The sequence below is a fragment of the Lucilia cuprina genome, chromosome 6 (assembly GCF_022045245.1).
Source record: "Lucilia cuprina isolate Lc7/37 chromosome 6, ASM2204524v1, whole genome shotgun sequence".
Classification (NCBI taxonomy): domain Eukaryota; kingdom Metazoa; phylum Arthropoda; class Insecta; order Diptera; family Calliphoridae; genus Lucilia; species Lucilia cuprina.
Window position 1 is genome coordinate 34,184,997 of NC_060954.1, and position 27,981 is coordinate 34,212,977.

Genomic DNA, 27,981 nt, shown 5'->3' on the forward strand with positions numbered 1-27,981 from the left:
ACAAAGAAAGGAACAACAAAAACGAAAGTGCAAGACGAGCCACTAATGCTTGGAACATCCAGGAAGAACATGCCAACTCCCCCGCTATCAGACCTACAATCTCAACAATATACACTTCTCACGATGGTGAAGGGTATAAAAATTTGGCAAGAAATTTAATTTTGTATTAAAGAACATGCGTTAACAGCTTTAAAATAAATTTTTAATTATTCTTTTGGACATTTAGCATATTACAATTATATATTAATATGCTAAATGTCCAAAAGAATAGTTAAAAATTTATTTTAAAATTTAAATCAGTTAAATGTTGAATCAGTTAAAGCTGCTGTAAGTTAGGAAGAAACATTCGAAATTTAAATTGAATTTTGATTTCCATTTAAGAAAGTTATATCATAAACATTAGATTATCATTTTCATTTAAATAGTTTATTTAATGTAATTAATGTATTTCGTTTTCTTTGTATATCTAAAAAAACTAAACTTTTAATTGCATTTTCTGTTTAGGTTTATTTACAATATTCATTTTTTAACAATAACAAATTTTAAAAAATAAATGCTTATATATTGGTACCACTGTAAATGTTTTCAATGCAATCTGGCACCCTTGCGTGTTTAAAAAACAGCTGTGCTTTGTTTTCAAACAAACGTTTGACACAAGAGATTGAAGTTTTTACTTTGTAAATTCACTTTAATTTATTTTTTTTTTGAAAAAAGCCGTATATTTTTGAAACAAAATGGGTGAACGCAAAGGACAAAATAAATACTATCCGCCTGATTATGATCCAAAAAAAGGAGGCCTTAACAAATTCCGTGGAACCCACGCTTTGCGGGAACGTGCAAGAAAAATCCACTTGGGCATAATAATCATTAGATTTGAAATGCCCTACAATATTTGGTGTGATGGATGTAAGAATCACATAGGAATGGGTGTTCGTTATAATGCGGAAAAGACCAAAGTGGGCATGTACTATTCCACTCCCATCTACAAGTTTCGCATGAAATGTCATTTATGTGACAATCACTTTGAAATACAAACTGATCCTGGTAATCTGGATTATGTGATACTATCGGGTGCTAGAAGACAGGAAAATCGTTGGGATCCTACACAAAATGAACAAGTTGTGCCAGAAACGAAAGAAGTACAAAAACGTTTGTTTGATGATGCCATGTACAAGTTGGAACATCAAGCCAAAGATCAAAAGGCCGGAGATCAGGCGAAGCCAGTTTTGGAGAAGTTAATGGAAAGGAATAAGACAGTATGGAGTGATTGTTACGAAGCAAATTGTAAATTGAGAGCAGAATTCAGGGTAAGTTTTTAATTATAAACAACAAAAGGTATATAATTAAAAAATCAATCTTTTTTTGCATAATTTCAGACTAAGAAAACCGAATTGAAAGCATTGAAAGAACTTGATGACAAACTATTGGCTAAAAGTAGTCTGGATATAGCACTTTTGCCCGAAACTCAACAGGATCGTCAAATGGCTGCTCTAATGAAACTGCAAAGTAAAAGTGCCCAAGAAAGAGAGGAAGAAAAACGCATTGATATATTGCTACAACCAACACTACCAGGAGCAACACAAACAACTTTTGGTGGTCTTAAACGACAAAAAGCCTTAAGTTCTAATCTAGATTATAAACAATTGGGAATCAAAAGAAAACAAATTGAAAGCGAAAGTAGTAATACAACTAAAAATTGCCCAGATATCGAACAGAAATGTAATAATAAAGAAGTGGAATCAATTGAAGATATAAATGAAGCAAATGGAGACAATCCAACAACGTCTGCAAATGCCGCTAATGCTTGTTTAGTAGATTTACCCAAAAGTTTAGCATTAGTTTGTGATTATGCGAGTTCCAATTCTTCCATAGCATCTCAATCCTCAGATCCTTCAGACAATGAAGAAAGCTAAATAATATTTATTTAGAATTTTATTACATGTATAAACATAATAAGAAAATACATAATAGTTTTAAGTAGAAAATAATAATAAAGGTTTTATAAATCGGCTGTTACAGCACCATAACCTTCAGCACCCTCTTCTTCATCGCCGGGGGCAGCATTATCATCCACAGCATATAGTATGGCTAACGCACGATTACACCAATCAACATAGACTTCATTTTTTATGGATTCATGAAGACTGAAAAGGAAAGGATATTTATAAAAAAAGTCTATACTTTCTAAAATTTTGAAATTTTTTAAAAGTTTAATCAGTGTTTTACATCAATATTTTCTTAAAAAAATTTTGAAAACTGCAATAATGTTAGAAACTTTTCACAAAAGTTAGTTTAAAAAAATCGTCAATAAGTGCTGTTACACAGGGTCTGTTTGGAAATATATCACTGCGCTGCATGTGATTCACAGTACGTTTACAAATGAATCACAGAAATTATGATGCGTAAAAACGGCAAAACTCGTCATAATAATGATTGTTGCAATAATTGAGTAGGTAATTAGATTTTCAATAATAAAAAAACAAAGTGAGCATCAGTTTCTATGCATCATCATCACAAACTAATCATCAGATACAGTGTAGTTCAATGGTACATATCCGAAATGGCCCATATGTTCTATCTTAAACTCTGCAGTTCTATTTATAATCTGTGATGTGGGAAATAAGTATAACCTTTCTATGTTTGGCATATGAAATACGCCCCTTAAAACAAGTAATATGTTCCTATGTACATACATACATATGTTTATTTAAATATATTTACATGTACGTGTAAAAGATCCCAGCAGCTTGGTAATGTGTCACTGCATCCGAAGTTACAGTAACTTACACTATCGTGTGACTATCGGCTTAGCTCTAATTCGCCTTTGGGCATAAATGTAGAAGAGTGAATACAGTTTTTAGATAATCTAGAGAGTAGGCACTAAAAAAACTTAAGCGAAAAGGTTAATTTTCATACATTGAGTCCTATGGATAAGTTTTCTGGCGGTCGTTTTGAAATCTATTAGTGGATGATTAAAATGTTAAAATCGCTGGCAATTTATCAAGGTGTTCGTTAAATATATAGCTAATAGCCCTAAATGCTGGCATATTCTTCCAAATATTCATACGTCAGATCTAACTTGCGACGTCTTATTTTAAAACTACTCATGAGACAACAATTTCAAATGCTTATAAACTTACATGGCTTCAATTTCAGTTAGTTTCTTATAGTATGTATTCCGCTCCAGTTCTATACTCAAGGTTTGTTTGTTCAATTCTTCCTGTGTCTCCTGCAACACACGAAGACTTGAAGGCGAAACTATTCTTTCGTCATGCTGTTGACCACTTTTGGGTGTTTTCAAAATATCCGACGATTTGGTAGTCTTTGACGATGCTCCAGACCCGGTTAATGGTTGTGCTCCTGGTTTTCTTATTGGCTTAGGGGCATTATGTGTTGCTGCTGCCAAGGCAGCTGGTACTTTCAAATTCTCTTTACCGGCCGAATGTGTATCGAAAAATTTCTTAAACCATTGTAAGAACTCAAAATTATCTTGAAATTTCCCCTTGATTAAACGATCAATTGGAACGGATTTGTCGAAATTGAGTTTTATAAAGGCAGCCTGGAAAAGCTTTAAGTTGTGTAGAAATTCATGTTCCAATTTTGCATTGCATTTGATTTTTTTCAAACCCACTGTATTGGGAAACAACAGTTCCATCATTTGGCAATATGCCACCCCTAGAAGAGTAAAAAATACCAGTTGCCACTAAGAATTTATATGGTTATACTAAATATGGAAAACTTACCAGAGCACAGCTCTTCAATTTTTTTATATTGTCCATGAACGGTGCTATTGACCCATTCTAACATATCGTGACGAGACATTTTCTCTACCGTGGCACTTGTTAGCGTAACAGTTGTCTTTAAATCTGTCATGATTGTAATATGTTTAATTAATTAATATATTATTTTGCTTTAAACTTGCAGTTTCTTTTAATTCTTTAATAAAAAAATGTTTGAGTTTTCTTTTGTTAATGCGGTCGCGAATAAATTGCAAATGAATGTAACGGTATCGCAGACAAATGAATGCAAACTTTTGTTAATATTGATTTTTATTAATACTTAATTTGTTGTTATTATTGAGCTGCTGATAACTTTTGTGGTTTTATTCAGCTCTCTTACGATTAGAGACAAGAGTGCGTAATTCTTTGTCCACTGCCGCTAATTTCTATAAATGACCAATTTGTACATGAAGTATGTAAATGATCGAGTTTCTGTTCTATTAACGATCACTTGTTTTAGATATCTTTGTAATTATTTATTTTCATAGTTTTTTTTACAACAGTTATTAATACTTTTACTATTTATTGTAAATGTTAATTTATTAAAAATTTACTTTTCTTTTTTTTAACCAGAAAGGAAATAAGAATGGCAGTTCTTCAAATAATATTTCTTGAAGTACCCATTGTGTATTTATTTAAAATGCTTTTGATTGATTACTTTTTATATCTTTGTGTATAAATTATTGATTTTTAATAAAATTTTTGCAATTTATTTAAAATTTATTGATATTTTTACTGCTTATTCAGTGCAAATTATAAAGGATCTTACGAATGCCAAGTGTACAACAAATAACTTACCCGCCTAAAGTACAACAACAAAATCGAGTGATAAACAAGCGATTTTTTTGGAAATATGTATTGAGTTATGTTTTACAATGAGACAATTGTTATTATTTACAAAATTTTAAGCTCCTTTTTAAGTTTCTTCAAAATCTACCTCAATTTATACCCACCAGGGTGATGAATAAAAAGATCAGGGTGAATATAAAAACAAGTATGAATGTATAGTCGGGCGTAGCCGACCATATGATACCCTACATCAGTCAGTATGTATGTTAAAAATGGGGATTATTTAAAAAATAAAGCATTTGGTTTGTTTATTAACTTTATTTCGGTATGTTTTTACTTTTTTTTTTTTTTAAAAAAAGAGATTTTTTAAGAGGGCTTAAAGGGGAGTATTGCAAAATATGGCCCTATCCTTAAAAATGTTGGTGGGGGGAGTTAAGTCTTCATCAATATTATTTATGTAGAATTTAAAAGTGTTATTAGTGTTTGTAAGTGAATTTTGACCTTTAAGTCATTTTCTGAAGGGGCGTTTGTATGGGGGATAGGGTCAAATGAAGCCCGATGGTAGTGTCATTTAAAGTTCTATAAAACTAAGTTTTGTCGACTTTTGTTGACATAATAGATCATTTAAATTAATTATAAGCCAAAAGGCCCTATTTGGGGGGTACGGTTGTATGGGGGCTAGTCGAAATAATGTACCGATTTTAACCATTTTCAATATTCTTCGTCCTTGGGCCAAGAGCGTGTGTGCCAAATTTCATCCAATTATCTTGAAAATTGCGGCCTGTACCTTGCGCACAAGCTTTACATGGACAGCCAGCCAGACGGACGGACGAAAAATGATTCTAAGCCGATTGGTATACTTTAAGGTGGGTATAGGACGAATATTTTTGTATGTTACAAACATCAGCACAAACCCAATATACCCTCCCCACAAAAGTGGTGTAGGGTATAATGAAAGTGTGTTTGTATGTATGAATGTATGTTTGTTTATTTGGACTTTATAGACTGCTAAACGGCTGGACCGATTTTTCTAAAATTTTCACAGAGTTTCCTGTATACCGACAGTCATGCAGCCCTTTCAGGTATCACAAAGGGATCAAATACTGTACCCAAGTGTCTCCCTAGTGATGACATCGCGAGGGGACGACATGCCTGCCTAACCTATGTCTGGAAGGAACTTTGGGCTACTTATATTATATTATATTATATTTCATGTGGGTGAGGTGCCACGCCCATATTATGAAAGTCAGTACATCTGAGATAATATAATAGAGTCCTCAAATTTTGTAAGATCCACTTTAGTGTCAATAGGATTATTTAGGACAAACGGTGGGCGGACTAGCATTAAGGGGCGTGGCACCTCTCACATAAATTAAATACATTTGGAATCTAAAAATTACGAGAATAACTTTATTGTCCATGTAAACATTTTTGGAAATAAATTGGTGGACTACCCATGAGGGGAGCGGCACCTCCCATATTAATTTATATGGGAAACAAATAGAACTAATTTCTTAAAATTTTGCAAGAAGGACTTTAATATTCATCTGAACATTTTGGAGGAAATAAAACGGACTTTAATCTGAGTTGGCTTGGAGACGTCATATGAAATAAATATAAAAAATCGTATATTAGAGAAACTATTAGAGCTAGAATCTTAAAATTTTACTTTAAGAATTTTGACATTCATCTGAATATTTAGAGTATAACGGGCGGTTAAGATTTTATCAAGGTTTAAAATTCACTTTCAATTTTGATTAATAGTCCCTAATTAAAGCTTATTGTAGTTGAGCAATATTTTATTTTTTATTATAACATTAGAGGAGGGGGGGTTATTAACAATTAATTTATTTAAAGGAAGTATGTAAATTTCATGATTTTGAAAAGGAAACTTCTCGAAAGCATGTTTGATATTTAGGATCTTACGAAAAACGGAATTGCAAACTTATACACAATAAAAAAAAAACATAATTTTTTTTGTGAATTGTTTATTTACAAAAACTATAAAATCCAATTACAAATATTCTACTTATTTAAATTATATAATTAACTGGTTTCCAGTTCTCTTTTGTAACTAGAAATTTTCTTTACTTTTTCCACCTTCTTAACAAAGTTTATAAAGTCCTCATATAAAGTGGTTGGCAACTCCATGGCGGCAAAATGACCACCTTCGTTGTGATAAGTACTATGAATTAAATTGGGATATTTGTCCTTTAATTGGAAATCCAAAAAATGCATTAAATCATTTTTGAAACGAGCACAACCTGTCAACACATTAGTGGGTACACGTTCCAATTGTAAGGCCCTCTGTTCTGGCGCATAATGTTCCTTGTAAATACGTTGAGATGTAGTAATGGAATTAGTTAAATGATAAATCATAATATTATCCAGAAGAGCATCTAGTTTAAAGCGTTTCTTAAGACCACCATCGGATGAACTACGATATGAAGGATTAGTCCAGGTGGAGAATTTCTCAAGTATGTAAGCAGCCAAACCTACAGGATTATCTTGTAAAGCTGTGCCTATAGTATCGGGTTTGGTCGATTGTAAATGCATATAACCAGTTTCTTCCATTATAAATTTCAGTTTTTCCGACATGGGGAAAAAGAAGTTCTCATAACCCTTGGGCGAAAAGAAACTAGGGAATAGACTGGCAACGGCACCTTTAATCATAGCTTTGGGTGTCAATGCTGTACATAAGTTGGAATGATAGCCAAGAACATTTTCCGGGAATAATGTGGCAATGTGTGAACCAATTACTGAACCCCAGTCACCACCTTGTATGAAAAACTTTTTATAGCCAAGACGTAACATTAGATTACGCATCATAACTGCCATTTGAGCGGGACCCAAGCCCTTTTTCGAAGTACCCTGCAAATTAAAAAGGTAAAAATTAAATCATTATTTTATAGGAATATATATTTCAGATAAATTTATTTATTTTAAAATTATTGACGCCAGTTATCTCAATATCTGGTTATACATATTTGATCGTAAGTAGGGTTCTATAATTGAAACGAAACCTTTTCGATTTTTTTCATTTAGTTAAAAGCCGACTTTTCGACTTTTTTCATTTAGTTAAAAGTCGTCTTTTTGCATTTTATAAAAAGTCGATTTTTTAGAATTTTCGACTATAAGTATTTTAAAAATAGTCGACATTTCGACTTTTTTCGACTATTCGAATTTTCGATTTTTTTTTTGACTTTTCGACTTTTTGACTTTTTCGACTTTTTTTGACTTTTCGACTTTTTCCGACTTTCGACTTTTTTCGAATTTTCGACTTTTTCGACTTTTAACGACTTTTTGACTTCCTTCGAATTTTTTCGACTTATCGACATTTATCGACTTTTTTCGACTTTCAGACTTCTCGACTTTTCGACTTTTAAATTTAAATATAAATTTTCTCCGATTTAAAGACCTATTTTACAGACTTACTCACCTGAGACCAAGCATAACCAGGCAAACTGGGAACTATAACATTGAAAATGTACTTATTGTTTTTGTCTTTTTTCGTTTGATGCAGTTTGTGAATTAAACTATAGAATTCACGTACGGAACCAGGCCAACCATGTAATAATAGGACCGGGTAATGATGTCTATCTACGGTGTATTCATCGTAAACCATTAAATGTAGAAAATGCATACGTAAACTAAAATAGAAAATGAGAATTATTTTGATATGATTTGTTTTTGTCGTAAATTTTAGGTGATTTGATAAGAATAAGTAAATGTGATGATAGTGAAAAGGTTTAATATTTTGTATTCTATTGATAATAAATAAAGAAAAATATGTACCCTTGTATATCGGTGGTAAAATGATTAAATTGCCAAAGAAACACTTCACGTTCACGCCAACGCGGCAAATAATCATCTCGCCAATATTCAATAATTTCTTGTAATTGTTTCGTATTGAAACCATATTCGAATGAAACACCTTCTAAAGGTTCCGTCAATTGTAATGAGCGATTTAGTTGAGCTTTTAAATCATCAATGGTCTAAAATTGTTAATAAAATTGAGTTGATCATGAATTTTATAAATTGAAACGTTATTTACCTGATCAGCATAGAGTAATTTATTGCCAATAACCTCAGATGAGTTGGCCAAATAGGCCTGCCAATCATTTGGTTCAGCCTCATCGCCCCACCATTGATTAAGCGGTAAACTGGGCACTGGGGCATCGCCGAGCAGTTCATTCACTTTTTTATACAACATGCCGCCGACTACGGCCAGTATGAGTATTATAATTCTTGTAATTGGTGACATTTTTGTCGTTTAGACAAAAAAGTGTCTCGAGTTATTAAAATAAAAACAGATATTTGTCCAACCAATTATTTTTTTCCGGGATTGAACGCGTGCCAGCGATTTGTTACAGGTGTTGTAGTCAACTATTTATTATTATTAGATTCACAAAATATTTGCTGTGATTGTCGTTTATTGTGTTCTATTCGTCATTAATGCCGTACCCTATACAATTAGATGGGTCAACATTGTTTTTGTAATACACATACTCTAATTTTACTTTCTTCCCAGAAAATGTATTTTTTAAACTTTAGATCCAAAGAGCCAAGGATTCGTATTATACAATTAATTTAAATTTTTAACAGTTGCGAGTGTGTTCTAGTCTGGGTTGCCGGGTTTGTTTTCCATCTAAGGCACTGGTTATTGAGAGCACAACATTCCCGATAGAGGCCTAAGTGTATATCTTCGGATTTCTCCTTCAAAAGTAACACAATTTTTACTGTTTGGCTAGTACATTAACTGTTACTGCAAATTGATCCTACCTCGATATATTCAGAAAATATACTTCTGGTATTAGAAATGTAGTTCACATCGAAATTTCTTGTAACTAATATAGTGTTGAACTTGGGACTATAATTGTACAACATATTTGTCGGATAGAATCATCGTCTCTCAAAACACTATAATGACAAGTCCAATATTGATACAGAATTAATAACAATTCAATCTCAGTTTAAAATAACGCAGAGACTTAACAATACTTTTTTTAATATTCAGTTTCTTAATTATTAAATAATATGTTTTGATCCCCAGATTTTAACTTTTTTTATTGTTGGCCCGGGCTATTTGTAGCTTCTTAAAACATTTTTTTAAAGGGTGACCACATTTCGACTTTATTCGAATGCAATCTTATTTAAATTTTGTTTTCTGTATTAAATATTATTATCGTAGAGATAGCAGAACAAGCACTACCACATTAACTACTTCTGGACGTATTTGTTATCGCATGATGACTGCACTAAACCATAAACGATCGCAACACGATCATTTTTTGTTATTGTTATGTCAGTGTGTATATGTATTTCTATAATAAACATCTATTTAATATGTATTAATAAATATTTATAATAAATACTCGAATTATTGTTGTGTATCGTTTGTTAAATATATACCTAAATATTTACTATCTACCGGCTAAATTTTTTTTTTGGATTGATTTATTCTTATCAAAATTCTACATACATGCACAACTAGAGTTTTTAAATCGGGATTTCTGTTTATGTATTTCTAACCGATTTTGGGGATTTTTGGCTATAAGCACGAGAATTCAAACTCGATTGTCGATTTCATCTTTCGTCGCGTACGTACACTTTATAAACAAGTTAAGAGACAATCGTCACCTTAGTGCCCCCTTTGTAAGGGAAAGCGGACACTGGAAATAGCTAGTCTCTTCGACGCTCAGGGACTAGTGAAACCTTAAATGGTAGGTTAAATTAAATTAAGACAGTCCAACCGAACTGTTGGCCAGGTTTGTTCATAATAAAATCAGTTTATTGTCTGTGAATATAGAGAATATTGGTGCAAATCGCCTGGTCTGGTTGTATGGGGGCTAGGTGAAATATTAAATCGATTTCAACCATCTTTAAGTGTATTCTTTGTCTTTCCTAAATTTCATCAAATTATATTGGAAATTGCGACCTGTACTTTAAATACAAAACAAGTATGAATGCGTAGCCGACTATATGATACCCTACACCAGTCAGTATGTATGTAAAAAATGGGGATTATTTAAAAAAATAAAGCATTTTGTTTGTTTTTTTTAACTTTATTTCGGAATATTTTTACTTTTTTTGGCAAAAAAAGAGATTTTTTTAAGAGGACTCAAAGGGGAATAGGGAAAAATATGGCCTTATCCTTAAAAATGTTGGAAAGGGGAGTTAAGTCTTCTTCAATATTATTTATGTAGAATTTAAAAGTGTTATTAGTGTTTGTAAGTGAATTTTGACCTTTAAGTCATTTTCTGAAGGGGAGTTTGTATGGGGGATAGGGTCAAATGAAGCCCGATCATTACAAAAATCGGTGGTGTCATTTAAAGTTCTATAAAACTAAGTTTTGTCGACTTTTGTTAACGTAATAGATCATTTAAATTAATTATAAGCCAAAAGGCCCTATTTGGGGGGTACGGTTGTATGGGGGCTAGGCGAAATAATGGACCGATTTTAACCATTTTCAATAGGCTTCGTCCTTGTGCCAAATTATCCAATTATCTTGAAAATTGCGGCCTGTACCTTGCGCACAAGGTTTAGATGGACAGCCAGCCAATCGACTCAGAAAATGATTCTAAGCCGATTGGTATACTTTAAGGTGTAGGACGAATATTTTTGTATGTTACAAACATCAGTACAAACCCAATATACCCTCCCCACTAAAGTGGTGTAGGGTATAAACATCGCATAATAAATTAAGAAAATAATTTTAAATCGATTACATAGTATTTTTGTATATGCTTTACAAACATCACTCCATTATGGAGTTGTTCTCAGACCTCACAGATATCTTAGATTTTGTTGCAAGCAAAGTTAAATTCAATGAAACTTTGTCAACAAGTAATATGTTAAAAACTATATGTTTGGGCATGTAATACATGAATATCCGAACAGGACCTTTATTTTAGAACCAATCCCAGTAGCTTTATATTTCACTCTTTAAAATAATTATTTAACATATTTATTATTTTTTTTAACAGTTTAATAAAAAAAAAACTTTATTATGAAAAATAAAAAAAAATGTACAAACATATATTCAGTTATCAAATAAACGAAATTATAAAGAACAAAATTCCTGTGCCATGTTATGTATAAAAGAATTGAATATTAAAATATATAGTCGAAAATATATATATATCTAAATTCCTATTTTAAACAGACTTTTTGTGAATTTTTAATACAATTATATAACAACTCTACAAATTAGCTTTCTTCACAAAATCAATAAAATCGTTATAGAGTACATTGGGCACTTCCATGGCAGCAAAGTGTCCACCTTCTAAGTGATAAGTACTTTGGACTAAATTTAAAAATTTATCCTTAAGTTGACAATCGGTTGCATGCCATAAATCATGTAGGAAACGAGCACAGGCAGTCGGTACCTTTACACCAACACGATCCATTTGTAAGCTCATTTGTTCTTTGCTAAATTGTTCGGCATAGAGGCGCTGCGATGTAGTAATGGAATTGGTGATATAGTAGATCATGACATTATCGAGCAAAGCATCCATTGTATAACGTTTTGTGAGACCACCATCTGGCAAGTGTTTGTATTCGCCATTTGTCCAGGTGGAGAATTTTTCAAGTATATAAGCTGCCAAACCTACGGGATTGTGAGCCAAAGCTGTGCCAATGGTGTCGGGTTTTGTGGCTTGTAAGTGCATATAACCCATTTCCTCCATAGTATTGGCAAAGAACTCAGACAAAGGTTTAAAGAAGGCGCTATATTGTTTGTCATAGAAGAGACTGGGCATAAAGTTGGCAAGCACCATTTTAAGCATACCAATAGGTCCCATTGTGCCACACATATTGGAATGATAACCCAAAACATTTTCAGGGAACAAAGCTGCCATATTGGAACCAACAATGGAACCCCAATCGCCACCTTGTACAATGAATTTCTCATGGCCTAAACGCAACATAAGGTTGCGCAAAACTATGGACATTTGAGCGGGACCAAAGTTTTTCTTGGAGGCTCCCTGCGTTAAGAAAAGAAATTATTCAATAAAATTTTTTATTTTATAGTAAGATGTACTTACCTGAGACCAACCATAACCGGGCAAACTTGGAGCCACAACTTCAAATACATAATCGCTCTTTTCGTTGGGTGTAGTCAATAAAGGAATAATGTCGTAAAATTCGCGTACAGAGCCGGGCCAGCCGTGCAACAATATCAATGGTAAAACTTTTTTACCTTCCGTTTTCTTTGGTTTAACATGGATGAAGTGAAGATTTAGACTGCAATTGAAATTAATTGAGTTATTAATTATTTAGTTATCAAATTTAACATATAGAACTATATAAATGATTATAAACTTAACTATGGTTTACTTATAGGTTAAAAAACTTTATATATTTTCAATCAAAAACAGATTAGATATTGAATTTTTAACAAGTTAATTGGTTTAATTAAATATTAATTGCATTATACAGATGTAGGTAATTAGAATGTCAGGAACAGATATTTACTTATCTACGATCAAAACAATATATAGTAGAAAATTCTAGACAATTTAGACCTATTACTTAGCATTTTTGAGAAAGCAATTGTTGCTTATCAATCAGCATTTGTCTAGCTTATTCATCATAATATCTACACGTTATCAAAGTTCAGAAAAAAATTTGTATTGCGACCAATAAACAATTTATTTTTAATATGTTCCTACTTGTTTTTTTTAAAGTCACGTAAGTAGCAAATTCTAAAGGTGTGTATGATGAAATTTCTAATTTAATTTAACGAAAATACATTTGTATGAATCTATGAATGTGAAGATTTTAATGTGTCTAATTGTTTATATGAATCTGGTATTGTCAAACAAAACCAGTCATAGAGTTTATTAAGTAAAACAAAAGTTTAGTAATAATGCTGATAAAATTCTTGAATTTTCTAGCTCTGGGATTTGTAAGAATCTGAATGATATAGTTTTCAGTAATTTAAAACCATTATTTTTTATACATTAGTTGGGTCCGTATTATGAAACATATATACATAAAGATTTTGAAGTTGTAATTAGGCATTTAAAAAATTGCAAACTTTTGTTTTCATTCGGTGTCCAAGGTCAATGTCAGTAAAAATTTGATTTCTTAACTAAGAGTTGAACTTTAGTAATAGTTTAAATAATTTAATTTAAAAATTTAAAACAATTAAAACAATTGACAAAACTAATTACTATTCAGCGCACGTTTTCTTATTTATATTTAAATATAATGTTAATTTTTCGCTTTTATTTTCTTACTATATTGACCTAGACGTTACATATACGGCGTATGGGCAAATTGTTTAAAATCATAGGTTTATAGTCAATGACCTGAGTATGATTAACTATTAAATAATGTTAAATAATTAAAAATGGGGTATGAATAGAAAAATCGCATAATTTAGAAGTCTGGCTGAAGTCTATCATATAATGAAACGTGTAGTCTAGTATTTAGTCCCGACAATAATCTGGTTCATATTTTTTGCTAAAGAATGATTTTAAGGTTGTTCTATATTAAAAAAAAAAAACTATTAAATATAGTAAATGTATGTTTGTTTGTACCTCATAGGAGTCTAAACTACTGAACCGATCTTCTTGACTTGACACTGTGTGTTCCTCTATATCTTGAAGGAACAATAGGCTACTTTTTGTTTTGAAATTTCAAGTGGGCGAGATGACACGCCCATATTAAGAAAATATTAAATCATTATATTTCAGATTATATAACAGTTAGAGACTCAAATTTTGTCGAAACCACTTTAGTGCCAATATGATTATTTAGTACAAAAAGTGGGCAGATTAGCGTTAGGTGGAGTGGCACCTCTCATATAAATTAATTACAAAAATTCGTTAATCTTGGGAACCATATTAATAAAATACAAAAATTCGTTTATCTGGGAAACCAATTAAATTATATTTTTCGAATTTTGCATCAAGAACTTTAATATTTATCTGAACATTTTGGAAAAAAACAGCGGACTTTCATCATAGGGGGCTTGAAGCCCCTATGAGAAGCAATTAGAACTAGAATCGGCATTTTAATTGAAGAACTTTGACATTCATGTGAACCTTCAGAGAATAACGGGCGGACTATCAATGGGGGGTTTTGCGCCTCCCCATTTCGTTTATCTGGGAAACAAATAAAATAAGTTTTTTCAGGACTTTATTATATATCTGAAAATTTTGGAGAAAAAAAGTAACTTTGGTCGCCGTATGAATTAAGTAGAAAAATGCATATGTTTATGTGAGAAACTATTAGAGCTAGAATCATCAAATTCTACATGAAGAACTGGGTATAGCTAGTATTATATATAACATGGTATAGGTTATGTTAATTTGACAGGAGGGTGTATATTACATCAAATCCGAAGAAATACACCTAGTCCGTAATTGGCCCTGTTGTGCGCTCCTTATCATGAGAGAGAAAAAAAAGAGGGAACTGAATGAGTTATTTTACAGTGTTCAGAAACTTAGTGTCCTGAACGTAATTCCTAAGAATCTTTCAATCAGTGTTAGTCAGGAATGTTATTTCCTGAATAACATCACTTCCAAGATACTTGGATCTATATGGCATAAAATCTGTTATAGAGTCTTGACTATAGTCTGTCATAAAGTCTTGACTATTGTTTTCTGTAGTCTCGATTACAGACAGTTCTAATATATAGCTTTGACTATAGTTTGATGAATAGTTTGGACTATAGTCTATTTCATGACCATAAAGTCAAGTTCATTAGTCTTCACTATACGTACTCTGTTCAATGGTCTTGAATTTAGTCTAGACAAAATCTTGATTATAAAGTCTAGGTTATATATAGTTTTATAGTCTTGATCATTGTCATTTATATACTTGACTATCGTCTGTTATATTCTATTATTTTGACTGTGGTTTATTTTATAGATTTGACTATAGTATGTTCAATGATATTGACTATTGTCCTTCTTATAACCTATTTTATAGTATTGACTGTTATCTGTTCTATAGCATTGACTGTAGTCTGTTATTCAATATTATAGTGTATTTTATTTAGATAGCATGTTGAGAAAAGATTAAATTAGAGCTTTTATTTATTAAAAAAGGTGCATGTGACATAAACATATTATTATTTAATAACTTAAGAATATTCATACCAGTTTTGGACTTTTGTATTACGTATTTTGCTAAAATTTGCATTTTAATATGTTTGCAAAAGTTGTTGTCTTAAAAAAAATATTTATGCGAAAAAGAGCAAGAAATTGAATTGACTTATTGCTATAAATATAATCTAAATGGACTATGGTCACTTTCAACAGATTAACAACTTTCTACTTTTTTCTGCTTTATTATGTATAATAATATAATGTATGCAAAAATATTCGCAACACACACAAAAATATAATTAATTTTATTTATAGCAAACAATAACTGTAGTACTTACCCTTGAATTTGTGTTTGGAAATGTGGGAATTTTTTTAGGAAACTTTCACGTGCTGGCCATTTTGCCATATAGTCATCGCGCCAGTATTTGATAACAGTTTGTAAATAGTTTGAGTTGAAACCGTACTCAAAGCCAACACCTTCCAAGGGATCATGTAATTTCAATGGTCTTTGGAGTTGTGTTTTAAGATCTTCGATCAGCTGTAAAAATGAAAAACAAATTTTAATTAAACTTTAATCTAAGCAAACAAATGCTATGTCACAACCAGTTTTTTTACTTATTTGTTGTTTGAAACAACCAGCAACTATAGTTGCAACATATGTACATACACACATACTTAATAATGTGTTGTTGAACTCACCTCTAATTTGACCGCAATATCAAATGGTGTCACAGCTGTATTTTCTTTATAATCCGATGCTTTCCCGGGTCCCCAATATTTTTGTAAATCGAACTTAGGTGCCGGTAGTGGCTGTGACAACAGGCGATAGTTTTGTATTAAAGCTGCCAAACCCAAACAGAACGCAACTATAAAAATTCGCACAAAAAGGCCCATTTTTATATTGTTTTTATTACTAGAATTAACTTTTCAATTAATCCTATATAGAGTATTTTATTTATTCTTTAGTAAAATATAAATTTGTTTGTCTGGTTTTTCTTTAATATTAGCGCAAAGCGCTCTTGAGAACTTTGCACCTCAAGTAGGTAGAATCAACTGAATTTGTATTTTTTTGCTGTTAAAATTTAATTATTTATAAAAAAAAATCACAATTGGTGGTTTCGATCGATAAAGTTTTTTTGAGTATACTAATGATTAAGCATTATTTTGAATACAATGTCTGTGGTGGTTAAGAGCGTTAATAAATGAAACTGCTGTATTTTGTGCTCAAAAAAGCTTTTAGTTCAAAAAGTAATTTAAAGATCTGTGTGCTAAGTATTCAAGAGAGCGTAATAAATGAAGGCACAGTGAAGAGTAATAAATTAGCACAACTATTTGCATAGTGCCATTTTAGTAATTGAATGCTAAAAAGGTGCTTAAAATTTGTTAAGCTGCAATGCTGCGATTTATGTCCGCAGTCATGTTCTTTTTGTGCCAACCCCTGTTCTACATAAACATTGTTAAACTAGTTCAATTGGATAAGTCTTTGGATACCGCATCTAATAAAGAATAACACTACTTGATCACTTACTACATTTGATGATTTAATTACATTTTAAGAATTTGTTTATTATAACAGTTACATGTAAGTAAATAAAAAATCCCCAGTTCAATTCTTATTTATTAATAAAATAAAATCATTTCGTAATTTAGCTATAAAACTTCAATACATTAAAAAAATGCTAAATCATCAAATAAATGTATAATGAGTATTAAATTAAACACATCTCTTTTAATGCCCTACATCATGGCAAATTCACAAAAATATATGGTCACATACCTCATGTCCGTCCGTCTGACAACATTAACAATGTTGTCAAACTTCATTTATCTTTTTTGTAACTGCAACTTCAAACTTTGACTTTGGATCCCATTATTATATCAAATATACTAATATCACTAATAAAATCGGAGCAACTATCGATTTTTTTAAGATCGGTAAAATTACGCATAATTATCTTTAACAACAAAAAATCTGTTTTAAATAAAAAGAAATAAAGACTGAAATATTTTATTAAAAAATAAATCACTTTATAAAATAAATCATTACTAGTTTAGGGCTTCATAAGGCGACCATGTCCGTAATACTATCTTATTCGTTTTCGCTCTTCTTGTGTGATCATTTGTTAAAAAAAGAGATTCAAACAAAATTCCAAAAATCCATTGCAAATAAAAAGCTTTTTCTCTTTGCTCTCTTAAAAGGCTAGCAACTAGTAAAATTAAATATTCATTAAAATTCTGTTGCTTATCGATTTATCAAAACAAAAAATTTTTAAACTTACATTGAAAGTTTAAATAGTTTATAATTTCGTGTATTTGTGTTTTAAAGATAGCTTCCAAAGCCTCCAGATGTTTTAGGAACTTGTAATTGATATTAAGCTATTAGTATTTTCAAATCAAATCAGTTTCAAAACGATCCCATTACTTTTCGACGTATTTATGTACTAAGTATGTACATTAGTTTGTGTGTACCTACTATTTATTTAACAATTGTGCAACGGTTGTTCTAGAAGTTTTAAGGATTTGTGTGAGCTCACATTGCATTGATTTGTAATTATTCAATTCAGGGGAGCGTGAATGTCCTTTTGCGCAAGGGTTAAGGGCAGGGACGACCCTTTGGTTGCGCATTCATCAGATATTTCATTTCCCCGGATGCCCTCATGTCCTGGAACCCATATCAACTCAACGTGATATTGTGTCAGTTGTGCCAACGATTGAATGCAATAGGGAAGGCATTCCGACTTAATGACATTGGAGTTAAGATGCAAGGCTGTCCGAGTATATATGTATAGTCGAGTTTTAGTTTCCGGATTCTTCTCGCAGCAGTATATATGGCATATATCTCTGCCTGAAGGACCGTGCAGGTGTCAGGGAGTCGAAGAGACAGTAGAAAATTTAGATCATAACGTTGCAAGATATTACCCCTTTTTATACATATATAAGATGTGAGGCGATACTTACAACCGAAAGGCTCATAACTTTAGGCGAACTGGCTAAAACTAGTAACTGGCACGTCACTAGTGCATACTGTAAACATTGGTAATCTATACAAAATCATCGGATGTGCCCACAGCTATAACCGAATACTCTTCAGGCCACTCAGGTGTAGTTGGCAACGAAAAAGCGAATTTAATAACTTTTAAGGGTAGTTAAAACTGACGAACACAAAACCATTTGAAGCAACAAAGGTAGAATTAAACAAGTATGAATGTATAGTCGGGCGTAGCCGACCATATGATACCCTACACCAGTCAGTATGTATATTAAAAATGGGGATTATTTAAATTTTATTTCGGAATATTTTTACTATTTTTTTTGCCAAAAAGAGAGATTTTTTAAGAGGGCTCAAAGGGAAGTATGGCAAAATATGGCCCTATCTTTAAACATGTTGGTAGGGGGAGTTAAGTCTTCTTCAATTTTATTTATGTAGAATTTAAAGTGTTATTAGTGTTTGTAAGTGAATTTTGGCCTTTAAGTCATTTTCTGAAGGGGAGTTTGTATGGGGGATAGGGTCAAATGAAGCCCGATCATTACAAAAATCGGTAGTGTCATTTAAAGTTCTATAAAACTAAGTTTGGTCGACTTTTGTTAACATAATAGATCATTTAAATTAATTATAAGCCAAAAGGCCCTATTTGGCCCTAAAAGGCCCTCAGAAAATTATTCTAAGCCGATTGGTATACTTTAAGGTGAGTATAGGACAAATATTTTTGTATGTTATAAACATCAGCACAAACCCAATATACCCTCCCCACTAAAGTGGTGTAGGGTATAAAAAATATGGGTGAAAGAAACCCATGAGACCTCTTAGAATATTGAAAAGGTGGTTAAAAACATAAAGATCCTATGGGGTGACAATAACGAGAGCAGGACGAGAAGCCTGCTCAAAATGAGTAAGTCTGCAGTTAGTATGGTGGTACATATTCTGGGTGGACACATAATAAAAAGGGGCACAACCGGAGAACTTTCTTTACCATTGCCAGGCTATTGCCGAAATTAGATTCAAATATCAGGGAATATAACATCCTTCACGAATACTAATAGGAAAATTCTTACGATTTTTACATAAAACAAGTAAGAGTTCTTTGTTACACCTTTCAACCTAATATTATAGGAAATTCAAAAAGTAACAAAATGTCCCTTTAATAGGTTCTCAGGTCTCTATATACATCATTATAGAAAACATAAAAAGTACCAGTTAAAGAACAAAAAAGTATTTCTAGATTTAATATTATAGAAGTCTCAAAAAGTTCCTTCTGAAGAAAGAAAAGGTACAAAAAATCCACGACATAGCAAAAAAAATGCTTATGAAGAAATGTTTAACCCCCAAAAAAGGGTCGCATTGTACTGTAATTATCCTTTTTCATATGATGTCATTCAATTGATGATGTCCTGTTGGAAAACTAAAAAAAATTACATATTTAATTTTAGTAACAAATCTTTTTAATAAAAAATATTATAAAATAAATTAACAAAACTTTATAAAAATATTAAAATTTAGAAAATTATTCCATTTTAATTTTAGCCACAAATTCTGCAAAATCAATGTACAGCATGACGGGCACTTCCAATGCGGCAAAATGGCCAGCCTGGTTAAAGTATTTGCTATGAATTAAGTTGGGGAATTTATCCTTTAATTGCCAGTCCATGGCGGCTGGTAAATCAAAACGGAAACGAGCACAACCCATGGGTGCAGGTGACTGAACACGATCCATTTGATAACTTAAAAATTCCTTAGACATTGACTCCTTATACAGACGTCCAGCAGTTGTAGCCGAATTAGTTAAATAGTAAATCATCACATTGTCCAATAAAGCGTCTATGGTAAAAACTTTGGTCATACCATCGAAACGTTGGTTATAAGCAGGACCTGTGGATGCTTGGAATTTTTCAAGAATATAACTGGCCAAACCAACTGGATTAGCAATTAAAGCTGTCCCAATAGTGTCAGGTTTCGTGGCTTGAATATGGAAGTAACCACTTTCTTCCAAACCCCACAACAATTTATCAATCAAGGGAAAATGATGCTCGCGGAAGAAACGAGCGGGTAAAAATTTATCAGGATTAAAACTAGCTACGACACTTTTCATTAACGATAAAGGAGTATTTAGGATGCACATATTAGAATGATATCCAATAACATTATCAGGGAAAATAGTGGTCAAACTGCTGCCAATTATAGAACCCCAATCACCTCCTTGTACCAAAAACTTATTAAAGCCTAAACGCAACATTAAATTACGCATGACAATGGCCATTTCAGCAGCATTCAAACCGACTTTACTAGCAGGCTAAAATAAAAATAATAATAATAATAATAATAATAATAATAATAATATTTGTAAGTATTTTTTATAGAACAAAGTCCATATTAAATTACCTGTGACCAGCCGTAACCGACTAATGAGGGTGCAACAACTTCGAAAACATAATCACTCATATCGGCAGGTTCGGTAAGAATTGGTATGAAGTCATAGAATTCACGCACTGAACCGGGCCAACCATGTAGCAATAGCAGAGGTAAAACCTTTTTCTTTTTCAAAGCCTCAGCACTGGGCTTAGCATGTATGAAGTGGATGCGTAATCTAAAACAAAGTTAAAATTAAATTAATATTAAATTAAATCTTAGAAAATGGATTTATGTATATCTTACCCTTGAATTTCAGTGGTAAATTGAGGCAAACTGTTCAGATATTCTTGACGCTCGGACCATTTGGCTAAATACTTTTCACGCCAGTATTCTACAACTTGAGTAATCGCATCAGTATTGTAGCCATATTCGAAATTAACACCTTCCAAAGGTTCAGTTAATTTAAGAGTACGATTTAGTTGGTTTTGCAAATCGGTTATGGCCTGTAGGGGAACAAATATTTATATAATATCTATACATGTGTAAGTGTATTAGAAATAGTTGTATACCTACAAAAGCATTAAAATGCTTATATATTTATTTTTAAAATATTTTATATTTTTTAAATAATTTGTTTTATGGCTTTGAACTTTTAATTAAATTAAAAGGTCTATGTATATTTGACAATATGTTAGTCTTATTTAGAGTTATAATTATTTATAAGTATTTGAGACTTTGTTCTTAAATGTGGTCTATAATGTTATTGCTTTCTTATACCCTACATCCCTATATTTGGGGGTATTAAGTATGTGTTGTTCTGATGTTCGTGATACCCACAAATTAAATTATACCAATGAGAATAACTTTTTGAGTAGATTTTGTTATATCCATGTAAATCTTGTACGCATGCTTCAGGTAGAAATATTCAAAATAATTTGATGAAATTTTTAATGAAAATGGTTGAAATCGGTCCTTAATTTCGCCTAGCCCCCATACAACCACGATAAGTAATTATGTTAAATGTTCTATTATGTCAAACGGCAAAACTTAGTTTTATATAACTTTAAATGATATTATTGATTTTTTAATGGTCATTCCTCATTTGACGCTAGTCCTTATACAAACTCCCATTCAGAATATGACTTCAAGGTCAAAATTCACTTATAAACACTGGCGTAGAAGTAAACTTCTCTTCCAAAATTTATAAGGATAGACTAATATATAGTTATTTTGTCAACAATAAAAATATTCCGGAGTTACGTTAAAAAACGTATTAAATGCTGTATTATTAAAGAATGGTTTGTATAGGGACTCGGGTCTAATAAGGTCCAAACAATACAGAAATCGATCATTTAAAAAAATCAGTTTATGAACATTGCTAAGGGATATTTAAAATCAAAGTTGCGTATTTTTCATGAATCGACATGGGGGTCTAATCAATTAATAAATAGTACGTTCGGTTCCTTTTTAAAATACTTTCAAAAAACCATTTCCATCCCCAACTAAAATAAAACATATGTTTACTGATGAAATTCACACAAATTTCTCAAGGTTACCTTAACGTTATATATATTGTTATAAACTTTATAACAATATATATATACAGTTGTGTTCAAAATAATAGGAGTGAAAATTTGAAAAATTTTGAATATAAATTTTTTAGGGAAAGATTTACATTTTTAATTAAATATTTTTATAATTTATTTATTTTGTTCTCTAATTTTTATAACCATTATTTTGAATGTTGAAGAAATTTATATAACAAAAATATATATTTTTTTAAATTTATATACAAAATCTATTGTTCAAAATAATAGGAGTATTCGATTTAAGTTTAACTATTTTTAAAATAAAAATAAAAACAAAAACGAAAGCACTTTCGAATTTGGGTATATGAAGCTCCGGAACTTGATGTCTTCCGACAACGGTTTTAAGGGGTTTGATGACACATGTCGTGGCCGATTATCAACAAATATACAGTAATTTATTCAGAAAGCCTTAACAGATATTATACGTGTGGTCTTTTAACGTTTTGATTCAGAATCAGTAAGTCGACAATCATGTAATGGCCTACTTCCTATGAAACGAGCTTCCACCAATTTAAAATCAAAAATATTTTTATACGACAACACCGCCATTTTATCAAATTTGTTTATTGGGAATATGAGACTAATATGTGTACCTACAACCATACCCTTTTCGCCAATACCCATTATGAATCATTCCTATTATACAACTTCCTTGAAAGTTGGTTAGAGCTTAATATTTTTCGTTTAATGGGCTTCCAATGTATTTTCTGAATTCATTTAGATTTAAAAATGTTATTTGTTGTCGTATTCATGCATTAAAAATTCATCCATTTATGAAACCACCACTAAATGTGTTACTTGGCAAACTTAATGGGTTTCACTATATGCTTTATGGTCTGAAATCAATTATTTTTTTAAATGATTTGTTTATAAATTACGATGTTTAATAACTACGATTTGGCTTAGTTTCACTAGTTTGGGGCGCCCTAATGGGATTAATTTCAAAAAAACCATAAGCGCTTATAGGAAGCTGTTATAATTTTTGAATGAAATGTCTATTTTTTATGAGAGATTTTTAAATATCTGACTTCCTAAAGTATTCAAAATGTCTTTTAATGAAATGCCATGAGAATTTTCATGTTTTGTTCGCGATATTTTTATAATTTTCAAGATATTTGAACAGATTTCATTTTCGTCAATTCTGACATTATCTTTCAGGATTTTAAAGGAAATTATTGTGAACTGACCTCAAAATCATTTATATATAACAGTTTTATATCATATTTTAAATATTTACTTCGAAAAGAAGGAAATTAATCTTACTTAGGTAAGATAATAAACGGTACTCCTATTTTTTTGAACAGTCGTAATCGGATATGGATTTCGAAAAAAGTTAATACCAAAAAAAACTAATGAACCTATTTACACAATGACATTTGTTTTGCATTTTAAAGACTTATCAAATAAATATCGTGAAAAATTTTTGATTTCTTCAAATCTTTCCTTTTTAAATTAAGCTGCACAATTATTTTTCTATCTCACTCCTATTTTTTTGAACACAGCTGTATATATAACAATATATAAAAACAGAAGCTGAGGCCTTTATTAAATCCGTGGAGAAACTTGAAATCGGTTCTATGTTACTGACTTAGAAGTGCTGAAAGGTACGAAAAAAGTTTTTTACCCGTAACTCAAGATTTTGAAGGTGTTTGACAACATTTAAAAATATATTCCGGTTCTACTCTGATCCACCTTTCAGAAAAATAGTAGTTTTTAAATTTTCGTATATTTTGTCTCACTGTGTAATCTAACAATAATTTAAAAAATAAAAAATAAAATATTAACAATGACTATGTAAGAATTTATCTTAACACCTTGGGTCCTGATAAAAATTGAGTCCAATATAAATGGACTGATGTTAAAGGTCTAATTATGGCTTAAATAAACCTTAATTTATAATGAATTTAGAAGACTAAAGAATTTCATTGGAACGTAGTTAGTTTCTGACATTAAATCTGATCCGATTAAATTATTAATTTTACTATAATTAACATAAAGTATGGTAAAATAATAGAATCTAGATGTGGTGATCATCATTTTAAGAAAAATTCCATAAGAAATGTGTGTCACAGATTTTGATATTTTAAAAGCAATTTTTTTACCCTACATCAATTTAGGATATATTGAATTTATAATAATATTGGTCCTATACCCACCTTAAAGTATACCAATCGGATCATACATGATATTCTATTACCCCAGGGACGAACCCTATTGAAAATAGTTAAGATCGGTCCATTATTTCACCTGACCCCCATACAACTGTTCCCCCGAATATGGCTTGTAAACATTGTAATCAAACTACATGTCGCAATTTTGGAGATAATGAAATGCAATTGGCACATAATCTTTTATGGTACTCTAGACGAAGGCTATTGAAAATGGTTAACATCGGTCCATTACCCATAGAACTGAACCCACCAAATAGGGCTTCTATGATCATAATTTTATTTAATATACTCGTATCTCGACAAAAGGCTGCAAAACCAAGTTCTATACTAGCCTTGATGACTCTTATAATTATAGGCCCTCATTTGACCCTAGCCCCTATAAAAAGCTCCCATCAAAACTTTACATAAATATTCACAGTTTTATTAAACAATAAATGGCTTTTTTATATCTGAGGCAAGGTGCAATTCAACTTAAATGCTTTATTATGAAAAATGCTTTATTTATTCGTATACAGGTGTAGGGTATTATATGGTCGGCCTCGACCGACTACAACTTTTTACTTGTTAAATTTTTAAAGGGTTTTTGATGTTTGCATATCATATGTTTTATGAATTAGTTTCCCATTGTGCAAGTACATTAACACACATTTGAACATTCGTAATTATAAAATTAATATGCAAGTAGTGTTAACTATTAGCAAAAATCAAAATTATATTTGAATCCATATAGATTTTAATAATAAAATTTTAATTCGAAATATATTTTCATAACTAAATTTCAAATCAAATTTTAGAAATTAGATATAGTTAAAGGTCACACTCTATTGTTAATTACTAACCTCTGGCTTGATATCAATCTTAAAAGGTTTTATACTTTTGTCTTCTTTATATTTAGCCGCATCTCCTGGGCCCCAATATTTATTGGTGTCGAATTTTGGCAACGGTAGTGGACGTGTCAACTCATCGAATTTATGATAACCGAAACCGATAAGTATACTTAGTAAAGCAACAAAAACTATAAGACCTTTCATTTTCGAACGATATTCTTGTCTAACTCATACAATGTAGAACAAATGAAATCTCTTCGAGTCGAAGGTGGTTGGCAAACTGAATAATCGTTTTTATTTCGTTTGTTTGTGGGTAATTTACTCGCAGTAAAAATACAAATTAAACTTTTTTTTATGAATTGTTTATTGTTATTTTTTTAAAATATGAATGTTTGTATGTATGTGTACAAACATATGGATTTTCACATAGAACATTTTGTTATTGGTGAGATATAAAATGTAGATTCATATACAAAGAATACACTTTCTTATTTTTATATGTCTACAAAGAGTACTTAGGATAATTGTTCTCTCTTTTTTTAATTTTTCCAGAGTTTAGGTAGACAAAATTTTCACTGTGATAATGATAAGTGACTTACTTATCTTATCTGGTCAATTTTGAGGTAGAATCGTTTAAAGCTTTGGATTTATATTATTTGTTTTTAAAATAGTATAAACTGTCAAAACAATTAATATGTTATTCAGTTATTAAAAACATATCGCTCATTTACTTCAATATTGTCATAATCCAAAATTCAATCACATCGGACGACAGGAGATTTTATAAATTAAGATATCACTTGTTATAGTGTATCAAATTTGGTAAAACGGAATTTTTTAAATTTCACGACACGATATATTGAAAGAAGAAAATTCGGATACAGCTCAACCCTTATGTGCTTAACTATCTAGGTATCTAGTATTTTTAAAATTTTGTTATTTTTTGTATTCGATCTAATCCACTATAACTTGTCAATACTAAAGCATTCGGGAATTCCGGAACAGTATGGAAGTATGCCACAGTGGGGCAGAATCGAAATTTTTTGGAAATAAATCTGGCATTTCTAAACGGCTGATCCGATCGGTATAAAATTTGGCGTGAGCGTAGCCAAGGAGTATTCGAGTTTTGAAGATGAACCCCGCAGATGCCCCAGGGACGGCGCTGTGGCGGCTCAAAGTAGGGTACCTATGAAATGTAAAATTTTTAAACTCGTGCCATTTTTTTGTTTTTCATCCAAAGATTTTTATATTTTCTAAAAGCGCTCGACGAGATCTTGAAAAAACATGCTTGGACATACTACTTATCTCTTATAATATCCGAGTTATAGGCATTTAAAAATTTAGTGATACAAAATTTACCATACCTTGGTCCGCCTTTTTTTTGAATACCGGGCGTAATTTTGGACCAAATGTACTCAATTGTTAGTTAGATAATAAAATTTCCAATAATATAAAAAAAAAATTCAGATCAATATCATTTACAGATCCAAAAATATACGCTTTTTAATTTAAAAATTCAAAAAAATTTTGCCGTTTTTTTTGCCAAAAATGTGTCTTAACTCTTTTTTTAATGAAATAAAATTTTCTTTAAGAATATATAACAATTTTATAGTTTTCTAAAAGGTATCTTTACGCAGAACGCTTTGGCGTAAAAAACTTGTCCTTTTTTTTGAAAATGTTGCCACTGCGTCCTTCCAAATATGACCTTTTTTATCAAAACTTCAACTGAAAGCAGTTTTAAAAACCTCAATATGTTTTCTATTTACTCCAAAAGTATTTTCCCAGCCCTGAAAGAAATGTAGACCCTATGGGCAAAAAAGTCAATAAAAATATTTGGACAGGGGGTTGGTCTCCCACCAAATAGATCCACTAAGACGGGATTTTTGGAAATTCGAATGTTTAGGGGGTAAAAAAGGGTAAAAACGGGTAAAATCGGTAACCTCATATCTCCTAAACTAGAAAAGATACAAAAATAGTTTAAAGCTTTTCGTCGTTCATTTAAAAAATAAGCGGACAGGTGTCTGGTACTTTTTTCAATTTCGGACCCTTTAGGGAATAAACGGGTAAAAACTGTATTTTGGTACTTTTTTTGCACCCCATGTATCTTTTAAACCAGTGAACATTCAAACAATATTTTTGACTCCTTCATAACTTGACGAAAAAATAAAAATATAAATTTAGTACTTTTTGATTATTCGGATGTTTAAGGGGTGAAAATTGTACCTATTTTTGGTACTTTTTTCATAAAACATTGATTTTGGTTTATTAACTTATACATATAAATACGTAATAACGGGCTCCCACTACGATGTTGCAACATTTTGGAATAGAATTTTTATTTCGTTAATGAAATTAAGCATGTAGAGCCCAGAGTAAATGAGAATCTATAAAAGGGGACTTTTTGGTACTTTTTCGTTCT

At 31.1% G+C, this 27,981-nt stretch overlaps 5 protein-coding genes across 6 annotated transcripts; 1 reads left to right on the plus strand and 4 right to left on the minus strand.

The window, feature by feature from the left end:
- Nucleotides 1-6: 6 nt before the first annotated feature.
- On the plus strand, nt 7-2,021 carry LOC111686483 (coiled-coil domain-containing protein 130 homolog). The gene is made up of 2 exons (XM_023448841.2): nt 7-1,307; nt 1,377-2,021. Exons 1-2 carry the CDS (start codon nt 735-737, stop codon nt 1,911-1,913), a joined length of 1,110 nt encoding a protein of 369 aa, XP_023304609.2. The 5' UTR covers nt 7-734; the 3' UTR covers nt 1,914-2,021.
- LOC111686493 (microtubule-associated protein RP/EB family member 1) lies at nt 1,915-4,452 on the minus strand. Of its 2 annotated transcripts, XM_023448859.2 has the most exons (4): nt 4,334-4,452; nt 3,744-3,866; nt 3,141-3,675; nt 1,915-2,144 (listed from the first exon to the last, which is right to left on the minus strand). In XM_023448859.2, the coding sequence occupies exons 2-4, from the start codon at nt 3,820-3,822 to the stop codon at nt 2,000-2,002; spliced, it is 759 nt and encodes a 252-aa protein (XP_023304627.2). In that variant the 5' UTR covers nt 3,823-3,866; nt 4,334-4,452; the 3' UTR covers nt 1,915-1,999. The 2 variants fall into 2 exon arrangements, with proteins under 2 accessions (XP_023304627.2, XP_023304619.2); XM_023448851.2 differs by lacking the exon at nt 4,334-4,452 and having other exon boundaries at nt 3,744-4,100.
- A 2,069-nt stretch (nt 4,453-6,521) lies between these two features.
- LOC111686452 (juvenile hormone epoxide hydrolase 1) lies at nt 6,522-9,240 on the minus strand. The gene is made up of 4 exons (XM_023448809.2): nt 8,623-9,240; nt 8,364-8,563; nt 8,008-8,218; nt 6,522-7,439 (listed from the first exon to the last, which is right to left on the minus strand). Exons 1-4 carry the CDS (start codon nt 8,830-8,832, stop codon nt 6,615-6,617), a joined length of 1,446 nt encoding a protein of 481 aa, XP_023304577.2. The 5' UTR covers nt 8,833-9,240; the 3' UTR covers nt 6,522-6,614.
- Nucleotides 9,241-11,538: 2,298 nt separating this feature from the next.
- LOC111686464 (juvenile hormone epoxide hydrolase 1) lies at nt 11,539-16,726 on the minus strand. Its single transcript, XM_023448821.2, has 4 exons — nt 16,328-16,726; nt 15,967-16,166; nt 12,614-12,812; nt 11,539-12,553 (listed from the first exon to the last, which is right to left on the minus strand). Exons 1-4 carry the CDS (start codon nt 16,520-16,522, stop codon nt 11,771-11,773), a joined length of 1,377 nt encoding a protein of 458 aa, XP_023304589.2. The 5' UTR covers nt 16,523-16,726; the 3' UTR covers nt 11,539-11,770.
- A 3,319-nt stretch (nt 16,727-20,045) lies between these two features.
- Nucleotides 20,046-25,853, minus strand: LOC111686526 (juvenile hormone epoxide hydrolase 1). Its single transcript, XM_023448887.2, has 4 exons — nt 25,575-25,853; nt 21,279-21,478; nt 21,006-21,210; nt 20,046-20,916 (listed from the first exon to the last, which is right to left on the minus strand). Exons 1-4 carry the CDS (start codon nt 25,764-25,766, stop codon nt 20,131-20,133), a joined length of 1,383 nt encoding a protein of 460 aa, XP_023304655.2. The 5' UTR covers nt 25,767-25,853; the 3' UTR covers nt 20,046-20,130.
- Nucleotides 25,854-27,981: the final 2,128 nt, after the last annotated feature.

Excerpts from the sequence above, each read along its gene's own strand:
- LOC111686452 (XM_023448809.2), bottom strand. The coding sequence starts at position 8,832 with ATGTCACCAATTACAAGAATTATAATACTCATACTGGCCGTAGTCGGC. Across the intron at positions 8,564-8,622 it reads AATTACTCTATGCTGATCAG|ACCATTGATGATTTAAAAGC; the intron begins GTAAATAACGTT and ends TAACAATTTTAG. Across the intron at positions 8,219-8,363 it reads TTTACCACCGATATACAAGG|TTTACGTATGCATTTTCTAC; the intron begins GTACATATTTTT and ends TTTCTATTTTAG.
- LOC111686483 (XM_023448841.2), top strand. The coding sequence starts at position 735 with ATGGGTGAACGCAAAGGACAAAATAAATACTATCCGCCTGATTATGAT. Across the intron at positions 1,308-1,376 it reads AATTGAGAGCAGAATTCAGG|ACTAAGAAAACCGAATTGAA; the intron begins GTAAGTTTTTAA and ends GCATAATTTCAG.
- LOC111686464 (XM_023448821.2), bottom strand. The coding sequence starts at position 16,522 with ATGGGCCTTTTTGTGCGAATTTTTATAGTTGCGTTCTGTTTGGGTTTG. Across the intron at positions 12,813-15,966 it reads TTCCAAACACAAATTCAAGG|TCTAAATCTTCACTTCATCC; the intron begins GTAAGTACTACA and ends TTTCAATTGCAG. Across the intron at positions 12,554-12,613 it reads CCGGTTATGGTTGGTCTCAG|GGAGCCTCCAAGAAAAACTT; the intron begins GTAAGTACATCT and ends TTCTTAACGCAG.
- LOC111686526 (XM_023448887.2), bottom strand. The coding sequence starts at position 25,766 with ATGAAAGGTCTTATAGTTTTTGTTGCTTTACTAAGTATACTTATCGGT. Across the intron at positions 21,479-25,574 it reads AGATTGATATCAAGCCAGAG|GCCATAACCGATTTGCAAAA; the intron begins GTTAGTAATTAA and ends GTTCCCCTACAG. Across the intron at positions 20,917-21,005 it reads TCGGTTACGGCTGGTCACAG|CCTGCTAGTAAAGTCGGTTT; the intron begins GTAATTTAATAT and ends TTTTTATTTTAG.
- LOC111686493 (XM_023448851.2), bottom strand. The coding sequence starts at position 3,873 with ATGACAGATTTAAAGACAACTGTTACGCTAACAAGTGCCACGGTAGAG. Across the intron at positions 3,676-3,743 it reads AATTGAAGAGCTGTGCTCTG|GGGTGGCATATTGCCAAATG; the intron begins GTAAGTTTTCCA and ends TTACTCTTCTAG. Across the intron at positions 2,145-3,140 it reads CTAACTGAAATTGAAGCCAT|TCTTCATGAATCCATAAAAA; the intron begins GTAAGTTTATAA and ends TTTCCTTTTCAG.